General features: G+C 34.7%; 1 protein-coding gene across 1 annotated transcript in view; it reads right to left on the bottom strand.

Annotated features, from left to right (window-relative positions):
- Positions 1-14,666, bottom strand: part of MFSD10 (major facilitator superfamily domain containing 10) — a 171,912-nt gene that overhangs the window by 9,062 nt on the left and 148,184 nt on the right. The window contains 2 exon segments of the mRNA XM_053704198.1: positions 1,670-1,759; positions 6,592-6,639. Of these exon segments, the coding sequence (XP_053560173.1) occupies positions 1,670-1,759; positions 6,592-6,639 (138 nt within the window).

Here is a 14,666-nt window from a genome sequence, read left to right as displayed (position 1 = left end):
CTTAAAACAATTTTTACTATTCAGGAATAAATCTTATACCAATTCTGAAAGGCATGTAATTCTATCTGCAAACAATCTGTCAGCGAACATTATTGGATACAAATATGGCAGCTTTTTTCTTTGATTATTTTCATTTAATTTACTATATATATATATATATATATATATATATATATATATATATAAAACAGCTATTTCAAATACAAAAATAAACCCAAATTAACATTTTCTCATACATGTTATACTTGACTTGTTATTACAGCTGCATTGGAAACACAGTAAGGTAAAGATAGTTTTATAGTACCATCCCTTTAGTTATGCCTATCTGTACTGGTGATTGCATTTATTTATGTATTTTTCTTTTAAGCTTAAAGTGGTCAATTTCAATGAATTAGTGCCCGTTTTTTAAAATCCTATTAAAAACAAGGGCACTTTAATTCAACAAAATTGACATTTCACTCGTTTTCTTCAAAACATTACCTTTTAATCCTGGAAGCCGCTGCAGCGCTTCCTCCGCCCATTGCAAGCCCTTTTCGTGGGTCCAAAATGACGAATCCGGCTTCATCCAATCACGGTGTTGCCTCAGGCCATAACCACCCGGGGGAAAGCCGTGATTGGAGGAAGCCGGATTCGTCATTTCTGACGTAAGAAGAGGCTTCCGACGGCCGGGGGAATCGCTGGAGCGGCTGTCAGGATTAAAAAGTAAGTTTTTGAAGAAAACAAGTGAAATTTCAATTTTGTTGAATTAAACTGCCCTTGTTTTTAATAGGATTATTAAAAACCGGGCACTAATTCATCGAAATTGACCTTCTAGTTCTAGAAAACATTTTAAATTATATTTTATTCCTATATAGGCTTAAACTATTACATTTTCAATTCAGCATGAAACAAACAAGTAAATATATCTATAGATTATATTCCAGTTGAAAAGTTTATCACAAAAAATTAATGATGGAATGTGGGGAAAAAATATTCTGATTTTCAGTTGCCACAGAGTGTACACCTCGTGGTTTACAGTGCACAGAAGACACATACTACAATTCCCTCACCATCAAATCTAACTTAAATATTATAATTTGAAGACAAGGCCACAAATTCACAGTTGGCAAATTGTATATAAAACAGCTGAGAACCACTAACTTGTATCTAAAATAAACATTCTTCATTATGAGTAATTGTTACATATATGCAATTTGTTCTGCTTTTTGTACAAATCTGTACCACTTGCTGAAAATTCACTACCTTTTGCATGAGGGGTCAGAGTGATGTGTTAGTTTATTTTTTCCCCATTTAGTGCCACTGATCAAAGTAAACAATATACTGTATGTTGTCTAGTAGAACAACTTTCAAATGAGTATTATTTGGCCGGATATGTACCAGTGTCAGCCTTACAGTGAGGTATACCTGTGTTATTGTACAGAACCAGAAAGACACATGCATGTGATCTACATTTAGCTCTACAAGAGTATTGCTGTTATAAAAACTGAAAATTATTTTCTCTTTCAGAAATGCATTATGTTGTAGAACTGCACTGTGTGCCCAGGCTTTATGTTGAGTAACGGTTTATACAAATCTAACACTATAGTGTTCTCAAACAACAAAAGCTGAAGTCTACATTCTTCTCAGCATTTCCTGCACTTTACAGACGTTAAATATAAAGGACACTTACATGTTGCTGATAAGACTGGGCCTACAGCTCTTGCAAGGGCTCCCAAACTGCGGAGAATTCCCATGACGGTTCCTTTCTGACTCGCTGACCCTATAGATATGTACACAACATTCACAATGGGAAAATAGCAGCAATCACTGATAAACACATGCCCAGTTCATATTACACCTCACAATGTGTGACATCACTTCAGCTGTGCAGTTACTTATAGACGAACCTGATAACAATATTATTGGTCGGTTTTCCATCAGAAAATGACAGAGACTAAAGTGGTTAAATGGTCTTTCATTATGGAATTCTTGTTATATTAGTAACTATATTACTTCTGTTTCCAAATCTGTTCCCTGCTTCATGCAAATGATATCTGCACCTTGAAGGAACCTATACAGATATAACAATTTAATGAAACTTGTGCCATTTATAATACTCACGGAGAGCAAAACCGTAAAGGGGCATTATTTGTTGCTATTTACATGCATTTTAAAGCAAACCTTTTTGTGCTGTAAAATAATAAAAACATTTTTTTTTTTTTTAAATATTTGAATTTTTTATTGAATTTTACAAATTTCCATAATAGAACAAATACGATAAAGAAATTGCATGTTGCTTTGATTTGTCATACAATCCATTATTTAAGTAGTCTGATACAACAGATATATCTGTTTTGTTTTTGATAAGGGCTTAAATAAAATTAGTAGAAAAGGTTGATATGTTCAGAAATATAGATAAACTGAAGGCTAATAGTTATAATTTGTAACGGTCAAACAATGTTAGGGTGACCATATTGCCACTTTAAAAGGGGACACATATGAAAAATACATATGTCAGGGCGGTTTAAATAAATGTTTTGTATAAGAACCCTGGCATATGTATTTTTCATATGTCTCTCTTTTTAAAGCGGCAATATGGTCACCCTAAACAATGTTTAAACTGGTTAGGTTTGGCTATAAGAAGCTATAAGTAAGGCGCAAAGTGATTGGTAGCTCCCCGGTTGCATCAAGTTACTGTGCATAAGTTTCTATATATGAAGTAAGAAGCTTATGGTATGGTGCAAAGTGATTGGCGGCTCCCCGGTAGCATCAAGTTACTATGTATAGGTTTCTATATAAAAAGTAAGAAGCTTATGGTATGGTGCAAAGTGATTGGCGGCTCCCCGGTAGCATCAAGTTACTATGTATAGGTTTCTATATAAAAAGTAAGAAGCTTATGGTATGGTGCCAAGTGATTGGCGGCTCCCCGGTAGCATCAAGTTACTATGTATAGGTTTCTATATATGAAGAAGGTTATGGTATGGCACAAAGTGATTGGCGGCTCCCCTGTAGCATCAAGTTACTGTGTATAGGTTTCTATATATGAAGTAAGAAGCTTATGGTATGGTGCAAAGTGATTGGCGGCTCCCCGGTAGCATCAAGTTACTGTGTATAGGTTTCTATATATGAAGTAAGAAGCTTATGGTATGGTGCAAAGTGATTGGCAGCTCCCCGGTAGCATCAATTTACTATGTATAGGTTTCTATATATGAAGAAGGTTATGGTATGGTGCAAAGTGATTGGCGGCTCCCTGGTAGCATCAAGTTACTGTGTATAGGTTTCTATATATGTAGTAGGAAGGTTAGTGTAACCAAGTCAGTGACATTTTAATTATCTTATGTATGGTATTCATTAATATAGGAGCGGCTTCATACATGTTCAAACAACATTGTTTTGACTTGATTAATAGACCAAAAAGACTCCCTGTTGCAAAGAAATCTAATTTTCCTAGATAAGAATACAGGGCTTGCTCTAATTGCAATGTGTAATTTACCAGGTTCATCCATTTTTGTATAGACGGTGTATGAGATTTTTTCCAATACCTAGGGATTCATTTACCAATATTTTAAAAAGTGTTTGATGAAATCTACAGTAAAATAATTAGTTTAATGCTTGTGGAGTTTGTGACCTCCTCCAATTGAACTGTGGGTGTTTTCCTTATTAGCCAGTAAACTTCTACACCATTGCCCTATACTTTATGTTTGTCTCAGAAGCAATTGAAACATCTTTAAAAGACCAGTAAATACAGTAGATTTACATAATCAACAAATGAATGATAAAAAGACAATAGTCTGAACTTCAAATGAGTAGTAGATTTCCCCCCCCCCCTGACAATTCCAAAATTATGTCTATTTTCATTTCTCCTGTATCATGTGACATCCATTAACCAATCACAAATGCATATACAGGTATACCCCGCTCATACAGCGGGTTAGGGACCGGAGCCCCGCTGTAAAGTAAAAACCGCCTTAAAGTGAAACAAGGCAGTTTTAGCTTTCTTTTCACTTGCCAGTGTGTTTAAAAACTTGAAAAAATGTTTGAACTAACATATATTAGGGGTGCAATAGTGCTACGTTTAGTTTAACACTAGCGCAGCACAGTATTCAATTAGTATTCATTAAATACTGTACCTGTAAAATAGTGACAATTACTGTAGTAAAATTTGCCAGACTATAACACTGAGACACAGATTGCACTGTAATGCTGTAAACAGTGAACTGTGCCTAACAAAGTTTTGCCAGTTACTTTTCTGCAATCTCACGAAGATTACAGCACTGTTTCAAAGGTTGAACTTCAGCACCACAAAGCGCTGTATTAGCGAAGCGCTGTAAATTGAAGCGCTGTAAAGTGAGGTATACCTGTACATATATTCTGTGAATTCTTGCACATGCTCAGTGTAAATATAAAAGGACTACGCATTTTATTAGTGGAAGTAAATTGGAAATTTGTTTAAAATTACATGCTCTATCTGAATCATAAAAATGTAATTTTTTAACATAAAATATTTTCATGCAAAAAAAAGTGTCTAAATAGCAGTCTTTCATATGCGTGAAATATTTTTTCTGATGTCTTTTTAAGTTCCCATATGTGCATGCGATCAAATAACCCTAATTATTAATGATCTGCAATAGCAAGCAGTTAGCATATTAACAGGCATTACACCCTTCACATGTTCATCGCTCACTGACACCATCAACTCTGCTTTCAGCTGGGGTTAAATTAGTTTACGTCATGAAGTAAAAGCATGAGAGCTGATAAGGCATTAATTACCAGACAGACAGGATTAGGGAGTGTTCACTTCGGCGTATGGAATGCAATGCACACACATTTTCCAAATGACTCTGTGACACACTTTTACTCATAGCTCTGTATTTTACATTTAACCGGCAAAGAGAAGAGGGATTTTTTTTTACCACATTCTGTTAAATTAACATTTTTCTTTTTTGCTAAATATGTGTTCCTAAATGTACTATATTTTCAATTTATTAGTGGCTTTGTTTTATTGAAAATTAATGAGCTAAGAGAGAACTCACATTTAAAGGGACACTCAACTCAAAATAAACTATTTTGATTCAGATAGAGCATGCAGTTTTAAGACACTTTCCAATTTACTTCCATTATCAAATTTTGCACTTTTTATATTCACACTTTCTAGGGAACAAGATCCTACTGAGCATGTGCAGGGTATACGTATACTAGACTGCGATTGGCTGATCTCTGTCACATGATACAGGAAGTTGTAAAATGTGAGAAAAAAATAGATTTCTCAGGAAACAATCTACTGCTTATTTGAAATTCAGAGTAGTTGTTAAATCATTGTCTTTTTATTATGTACTTGTTAATTATGTTTACTGCATTGAGTGGTCCTTTAAGTTTTAATCAATAAACATTTTAGTGACATGAAACCTAAAATATATATTTCATAATTCAGATAGAACATATAATTTTAAACAACTTTCCAATTGACTAATTTTATTAATTTGCTTCATTCTCTTGGTATCCTTTGTTGAAAGGTATATATAGGTAGACTCAGGAGCTGGGAGCTAGCTGGTGGCTGCACATATATGCCTTTTGTCAATGGCACATGAGATATGTTCAGCTATGATAATATAAGTAAATTGGAAAGTTGTATAAAAATGTATCCTCTATCTGAATAATAAATGAAAACGTTTGGGTTTCAAGTCCCTTTAATTACACAACACTTCTGTTTTCCTGGTATAGAATAACATACCAGCCAAGTCTTACATTTTTTTAAATAACACCTTGTTCACTGCATCAGTTTATCAAACTCCACCCATCATTCTTCTTATCTGAAGGAGCCAATCCGGGCTTTAGTCTGCAGGCAGCAAGGCCAGGCGTGGTCATGAAGTTAGTATAATGTGCATTGTTTTTCAGTTGTTATATGTTAAAGCCCATTAGTGAAAGATGTGTAGCAGTGTTAGCCTTTGACAAATCTGCAGTGTGCATTCCGGCTCGGAGAATTATAATATCTTAAATTTTAGAGCTTATTTGCATGAAAAGGGGACAAAATAAATAAAGTTTAATACAAAGTTGTTTTATTACACATGACTAAGCATTTTATATAAAGGTCAAAAGTAATTAATAAATGTTTCATGGTTCAAATAGAACATGCAATTAAAAAAAATACTTCCATTATGAAACTGTACACAATCTTTTTATATGCACACTTTCTGAGGCTCCAGCTCCTACAGAGCATGTGCAAAAGTGCAGAATATACATTTTGTGATTGGCTGATGGCTGTCATATGATACATGCAGAGAGAAAAATTGGATTAACTTTGAAATTTGCATTAAAATATACTACTGTTCATTTCAAATTCAAAAATAGTGCTATTGCATTGTCTTAATGTGGTGTATTTATCAATTTTATCAATTATTCAATTGTGCTATATTTAGTGGCCCTTTAACTGCTCAATGTGTTAACTGTCCCTATAAATATAATTATTATCTTTACTTGTAATGCACCAATAGCTTCAAGAGGGGGTAATTAGCTGAGAGAGAGGAAATGTCTGCAGTAAAAGGCATCACTACTTGAGCTTGTACTTATATTATATTTGTGTCAGAGCAGGGAAATTGTGAAGTGTTTACCTACCGTAGGCTGATACCAAAGAGGATAAACAAGGCACAACGATGGCAGCAGCTAAATCGGAAATAAATGAAATGCATCAAACAAAGATCAAACTATGTCCATTAATCACAAATATCAGCAAGTCCTGTTGGATTATGCTGGGATTGTTTATCTTATTCAACTTCCCTTCCCTTAAAGTCAAAATAAATATTTCATGGATCAGAAAGAACATACAATGTTAAAAATCTTTTCAATTTAGTTTTATTATCTAATTTGCACAATTATTCTTTGTCAATAAACCACACTTAGGTAGGCTCAGGAACAGCAAGGCACTACTGGGAGCTTGCTGCTGATTGGTGGTTGCAAATATATGTCTTGGGAACTTATATACACATACAATGTGAAATTTATACTACTTACTAGATGCGCATTTAGAGGATTTGTGAACCTCTGAATGCGGAAGGTGGTGGCCCTTCTTGATGCTTGGCTATTTTCGTTGACAAATTAATTCTTCTGCAAGAGCAACAAGAATGAATTTGGCAGCGAAAATAGCTGAGAGGCCCGAAGGGCCACCTTCTTCCTCATTCAGGAGTTCACAAAACCTCTATATTAGGGATGGGCGAATGTGTTTAATTCAAATTCGAATGTTAGAACGAATGTTATTGTAGAAATTCGATTTACATAATAGAATGTTGATAAGAATGAATATTCTTAAAAATTTGATTTTCGAATGTTATTTACAGTTTTCGAATGTCACATTCAAATTCGAATATTACATTTATAAAACACAATTGTAGACTAGAAACACTATTTCGAATTCGAATGTTACATTCGAATCGAATATCACATTCGAATTTGAATATTACATTTATAAAACACAGTATTAGACTAGAAATACTATTTTGAATTCGAATGTCACATTCAAATCGAATATCACATTCAAATCGAATATCACATTTATTAAACCCAGTTGTAAACTAGAAATACTATTTCAAATTTGAATGTCACATTCAAATTCGAATATTACATTTAAAAAACACAGTATTAGACAAGAAATACTATTTCGAATTCGAATGTCACATTCAAATTCGAATGTCACATTCGAATTCGAATATTACATTTAAAACACAATATTAGACTAGAAATACTATTTCAAACTCGAATGTGACATTTGAATGTAGCATTCAAATTCGAATATTACATTTATTAAACACAGTTGTAGACTAGAAATACTATTTCGAATTTGAATGTCACATTCGAATTTGAATATTACATTTCGAAATTGAATGAACAGATAGCTAAACATTCTATTATTCTAACAAATATTTTCAAATTTTATTGAAAAATTAGAAAACGAAAATTCGAAAATAGAATGTTAGAATGTTATATAAACATTCTAAATTCAATTCGAATGAACGAATGTATAAAAATTTGTTTTAAATTTCGAATTTTTAGAAACTTTCGCCCATCCCTACTCTATATGCACATCTATAATACTTACAATGCTTAAAGGGACATTGTACTGAAGCTATTTCTAGAATGCAGCATTCACACATGTTAAAATATGTTTGTTGTTTTCCCATTCCAAGGCTGACCTCTGCTCATGCATCTTGTTTACATAGCTTTTCTCTAGAGAATACTGCAATATCCATATTTTCAGTATAGGTGGTGGTTTCAAAAGGCAAAAGCAGCTATTTCAAATTACAAAATAAAGCCAAAAAGTAGCTATTTTTAAAAACAATTTAATACGCCCTAGCAGGAACCTTCTATCTAGATTGTTTAACTTTGTCTTCTTTACAACATAGAGAGACTGCACTTCCTTTTCAGATGAAAAACATCAGTGCATCTATCCACATGCTTATCTCTTTTTGTTAGAAATGTCTTGTATCCTGGCCAGATTAGCCTCGTTAACCAATATTTACATCTGTATATTGTCAGTATATTTATGAAAATCTTAGTAGTGCTATCCAAATAATATATCAGCTTATGGCAGGGTTATGACACAATACAAACAATAATTTTCCTTAAAAATAGAAACCCTTAATCAACATGCATCTACTAGAAACAATAAAATTAATATAAATACCTGAACTCTTTTATTTAGTTAATATCCATGAACATTTTTGAAATATACTTGCAATAAAAGGAATATGAAATAAATTTATATGCGCTTGAAAACTATTTAAATATGCTATGCAAAGTTTATACACGCTTATCTTTAGAACCAACCTTATTTATAAATAGCCTTTAACATCCAAGCAATACAATTCTATACTGTGCTCTTAAACAATAGGATAATATATATATTCTGCTATTTAACTGCAATTTATCCAAATACAATATTGACTTAAAACACCAGAGCTTTCATAGATAAATCACTTAGTATTAAACAATACCTAGGCTTATAAAATATTAACTTGAAAATCACACTGCTTCTTTAAATCTTTTAACTGTACTTTAAACTGCAGTGACTTTAAAATATCACATGTAATTAGCAGCCCTTTTCTTGTACTTTACCAAATAAACAGCAATCCAGTTTTCAATGTCTCTCAACAGATCCCATTTCACCTCAGAAATTCAAAATTGGGGATAATGCATATGGAGTCCAATAGTAGGTGTGTGCTTTAATAATAACCACAGCAGTTATTATTCCTTCAGGAGTCAGCCAGCAACCATCAGTCTCTATGCTGGGGTTTAAATCATCTGATTTCACCCCTCCCCGTTTTTGATTGTTCTCAGTTATTGGTGAGTATTGGGAACGCCCACGGCCTTGTCTCGGATTGGTTCTTTGCAACTGAACATGGATTGGTTTATTTGGTGAGTGTGTTGTCAAGGAAATGCTTCTTTGCAACAACCAATCATCTCATGGCTGCAATTTCGCATCATAACACTAGGTGGTAGCAGACAGTACAACACAAACAAATACAGCAAGACCATTTCTAAACAATTTTAGACAGTGAAATATTTCTTTAAACTATGTAATAACTGCCATAATTTTTTGTATTAATCTCTCCCAATATTAATTATAGATGAAGCAGCATCAGATCAATTTCCTGATCGTTTTGATATGAGACATCATGTTTTATATTATTAACATTTTATTATATTAAGGCAATTTAATACTGCTAATTACTAGCTTAAAATGCATTATAATTTTATCAGTATCCTGGCATTTCTATAGAAATAACAGCCTATTTTTTTTTTTAAGTAATTTTTTTTTATTAACAATGATCATACAAAACCATACCACAACACAGTTTTCATTTGACATATTTGTGAGCGCAATTACATGCGATTTTTCAGGGGACAAATGACATTCAGAGTAGGTCAATTAGCCCTGTATAGGGGTCAAAGTTGCCCAGTAATCATACTTCAGCTGTGTATTTTCACTTTCCCGGGGATGTGTAATGGTTTGTCAAGGAGGAGGTTTTGGTTTATTTTTTTTATTTTTTTTATTCCGTATTTTAGATAACGTATGGTTCTATACGCCATACCTAGTGAGCCTGACATATAAGTGAGGTAGGATAGTTGGGGCATATGGTATGCATAGATGAGAGTAATATTGATGATGTCGGTCACCCACCTCTCCCAAAGGGAAGGGGGGGGAGATATTAGAAAAAGAGGTAGGGGTGTCGAGAGGGGGGGGGAGATATTAACAGACTATTTTTATATTTCCAGATTGGTAGCATTTAAAACTCCTGATATACTGCATTCATCCAGATATAGCATGTTACATTTCTGTGTATTTCTTCCTGAATACATGAATCCTGTCTATGTAGATCTGAAATAAAAATAAATGTTAATAATCACTTCTCTTCAGGTCCATAAACATCTATTCATGTTCTTAAACACACAGAGGCTAAGATATTCATGCCTTCAAAATATACATATATATATATATATATATATATCATTCAATCTTTTACTTTCCATATATATATATATTTAGATGTTAATATTTGATATCACATAAATAGACATCTCATATCCATTAAAATATATATATTTTCCTGGAATTATATTTTATTTGAAATCTAACTACAGTCGTTGGAAGCATGTAAGTCATGTGTTTTCTCTGTGTTATCTTAATCACCACATCTGGTATATTCCAGGGTTAGTAACCACACAGCATGAGCCACTCAAACAAATCTGTGCTAATTACTAGTCCCTTTTGAAAAATGCTTGCATTTTTCACATCTCTTCAGACGGATCGGCATCTCCCTTGGAGGAAACCCATATATGGGCATGTATCCTGTTCTAGGTATTAGAATGCTGTCATTTAACATTGGTTCCCAGGCAATCATACAGACGGTTTCTGAAACTGTGTTAATTTTCAGTTCCTTGCTAAATTATACAATTGCATCATTTAGCATATTGAGTGTGTGAGATCTCCCAGAAACAATCCTTTGTTCTACAAACAGTGTGCACCTCCACAGACTTAACAAATAAAGACAAATATACTTCTATATATTATTTAATAATATTTCAAATACCTTGACATAAATCCCCCTTTCAAATTCAAAAATATGTAGGACACATGTATTTGAATTGGATCAAAGTTAGTGGTATTTGGTGAGGATGTTGACCGTACACATCATAGACAGTCTTCTATGTAGATAGTCTGTCAATTTTGAGCCTTCATGTTTATCAGCTAGGCATCTTTGAACTACAGTATGTCTTTAGTTCATTTGGGGATATGACACTTCATTCTCCCTCTATGACTTGTAGTTGGGATCTTGGATGACACACTCGCAATTGATTGATATGGACCCATTTATCTATGAAACTTTCATTTTTGGGGATCCGTATTTTATAGGCCACTGGAGATATTTTGTCAGTAATGACAAAAAGACCTTTCCACGAGGGAAGAAATTTCTTCTCCCTAACCTGATCTCTTCCAAAGTTATAAAGATAAACTTTATCATTTATTTCATATTCCTTTTTGGACGAACCAAATCTGGAAAATACATGGTTGATGAGCAATGCTGCACATGTTTCAGCACTATTGTTATGTGCACTAATGCACTCTATCCATTTAGTGAACAGGCATGTCACTGTTAACATGTACTTGTTACCTCTTGATGACCTTGTTACCGGACCAATAAAATCAATTTGTATATCTGACCATGGCATTACCATCCCCCTTTTCTGCAATGGCGCTCTATGCGCTGGTGCAGTGGGTTGAAACTGTGGGCAGATTAAACACCCTTGACAGTAGGTTTGAACATCTTTCAACATGTGTGGCCAAAAAGCGTAATCACGCAATATTTCATACGTGAGTTTGGCACCGTGATGACCAGATGTGGGAGCATCATGGGCATGTTGAAGCATTAGACCTCTGAACTTGGTGGGTACTACCCACTGCTGGAAGCCAGTTTTGGAGGTTCTAATTAACAAACCATCCTGTAACTTGAATTGTGATTTAGATTTTATTAAGATTCTCAGATCTTCTTTGCCAATACAATCATCTTTTGAGATGGGGTTGCTTTCAGGATCTTCTATGTGTTTATAGAAGATGCCTACAATGGGGTCTTCTTTTTGACTAGTGATCAGGTCCTCACTAGGAGAATCCTGACTCCATTGTACCAAGTTAGGCTCACTCTGTTGTTTTGCCTGGTTTCTGGTAATGGCTTCTACTTGAATTGTACCCATTAAGTGGTCAATATTAAGGAGTTCTCCAGTTATGGCTCCTTGTTTGGCTAATGAATCCGCAAGGTCATTGCCTTCCTTATCCGGACCTAGAACTTTGGAATGAACCTTGGTCTTTTTTCAGTGTATGGTTAAATCATTGGATACCACCAGATTATCAATCTCGCAGAACAACTTGCCATGCTTGACTGGTTTGTTATTGCTTTTCTGCATGCCATTTCTTTTCCAAGTTGGCAGGTATTCAACAAAACTGTCACACACATAATTTGAGTCAGTTATGATCACAAATTCATGAATACCATGTTCAATAGCCATTTCAATGGTTTTGAAAACAGCAGTTAGTTCTGCAACTTGACTGGATCTTGGTCCAATGTTGAAACCTATAGATATATTTGGGAATCCATTTGCCCCAGTTATACCAATGCCAGCGACTAATCTGCGCTCATTATCAATAGTGGCATGGTAAGAACAACCATCAACATACACCCAAGGTAATGTTTGGCAATTTTCCTCATTGTACATTTTATATGGGGAAAGCAATTGTTCCTCCAGAAAATCATCTTCTGATAATTCTTCCCCAGGATCTCTAGCAGTACAGTCGTGGAGCTCAGCAAGCCCTTGTGCAACTGGATTCTTTTTATTCTGCTTGTAGCGAACTTCTAAAGGCCAGCCTTGTAAGGAAAGAGTCCATGCTGTTATGCGGCTATTAGACAAATTCCCATCTCTTATTCTCTCACTTTGCAAATATAGCAAAGGCTGGTGGGCCGTTTCTACAATAATTTTCTCGCCCTGTATATAGCTGCGGAAATTTTGTAGAGCCCATACAGTAGATAAGAGGGCTTTTTCGCAATCGTTAAACTTTATTTCTACTGGGGATAGATTTTTGCTCGCATAAGCAATGGCTTTGTTCAAATTATCATGCTTTTGGTATAAAACAGCACTCATGCTTATATCTGTGTAACCTGTCTCTAAGAAGAAAGGTTTACCACCTTCAGGGTACGCTAAGCAAGGTGCTTGAGTGAGTTTCTTTCATGTAATTAGCAAGAGTCCATGAGCTAGTGACGTATGGGATATACATTCCTACCAGGAGGGGCAAAGTTTCCCAAACCTCAAAATGCCTATAAATACACCCCTCACCACACCCACAAATCAGTTTTACAAACTTTGCCTCCCGTGGAGGTGGTGAAGTAAGTTTGTGCTAGATTCTACGTTGATATGCGCTTCGCAGCAGGCTGGAGCCCGGTTTTCCTCTCAGTGTGCAGTGAATGTCAGAGGGATGTGAAGAGAGTATTGCCTATTTGAATTCAATGGTCTCCTTCTACGGGATCTATTTCATAGGTTCTCTGTTATCGGTCATAGAGATTCATCTCTTACCTCCTTTTTCAGATCGACGATATACTCTTATATACCATTACCTCTACTGATTCTCGTTTCAGTACTGGTTTGGCTTTCTACTACATGTAGATGAGTGTCCTGGGGTAAGCTATGGTTGGGCACTTTTATATAAAGTTCTAAATATATGTGTTTAAACATTTATTTGCCTTGATTCAGGATGATCAATATTCCTTATTACAGACAGTCAGTTTCATTATTTGGGATAATGCATATGAATAAAAACATTTTTTCTTACCTTAAAAATTGACTTTTTTCCCTGTGGGCTATTAGGCTAGCGGGGGCTGAAAATGCTTCATTTTATTGCGTCATTCTTGGCGCAGACTTTTTTGGCGCAAAAAAATTCTTTGTCATTTCCGGCGTCATACTTGTCGCCGGAAGTTGTTCGGTTTGCATCATTTTTTTGACGTTTTGCGCCAAAAATGTCGGCGTCACCGGATGTGGCGTCATTCTTGGCGCCAAAAGCATTTGGGCGCCAATAATGTGGGCGGCTTTTTTGGCGCTAAAAAATGTGGGCGTCATTATTGTCTCCACCTTTTTTCTCACATTATTTAAGTCTCATTTTTCATTTGCTTCTGGTTGCTAGAGGCTTGTTCGTTGGCATTTTTTTCCATTCCTGAAACTGCCTTTTAAGGAATTTGATAGATTTTGCTTTATATGTTGTTTTTTCTCTTACATATTGCAAGATGTCTCAGATTGACCCTGGATCAGAAGCTACTTCTGGAAAAACGCTGCCTGATGCTGGTTCCACCAAAGTTAAGTGTATCTGCTGTAAACTTGTGGTAACTGTCCTTCCAGTAAACGTAAAAGGTCTTTTAAATCTTCACATTTTTCAGATGAATTTTTAAATGAACATCATCATTCTGATTTGTCTGTTTCTGATGATGATTTTTCTGGTTCAGAGGATTCTGTCTCAGATATTGACACTGATAAATCTTCATATTTATTTAAAATGGAATTTATTCGTTCTTTACTTAAAGAAGTTTTAATCGCATTAGAGATGGAGGAATCTAGTCCTCTTGATACTAAATCTACTAAGCGTTTAAATTCGGTTTTTA

This window comes from Bombina bombina, chromosome 2, assembly GCF_027579735.1.
Source record: "Bombina bombina isolate aBomBom1 chromosome 2, aBomBom1.pri, whole genome shotgun sequence".
NCBI classification, from domain to species: domain Eukaryota; kingdom Metazoa; phylum Chordata; class Amphibia; order Anura; family Bombinatoridae; genus Bombina; species Bombina bombina.
This window is presented reverse-complemented; position numbering and strand designations above follow the sequence as displayed.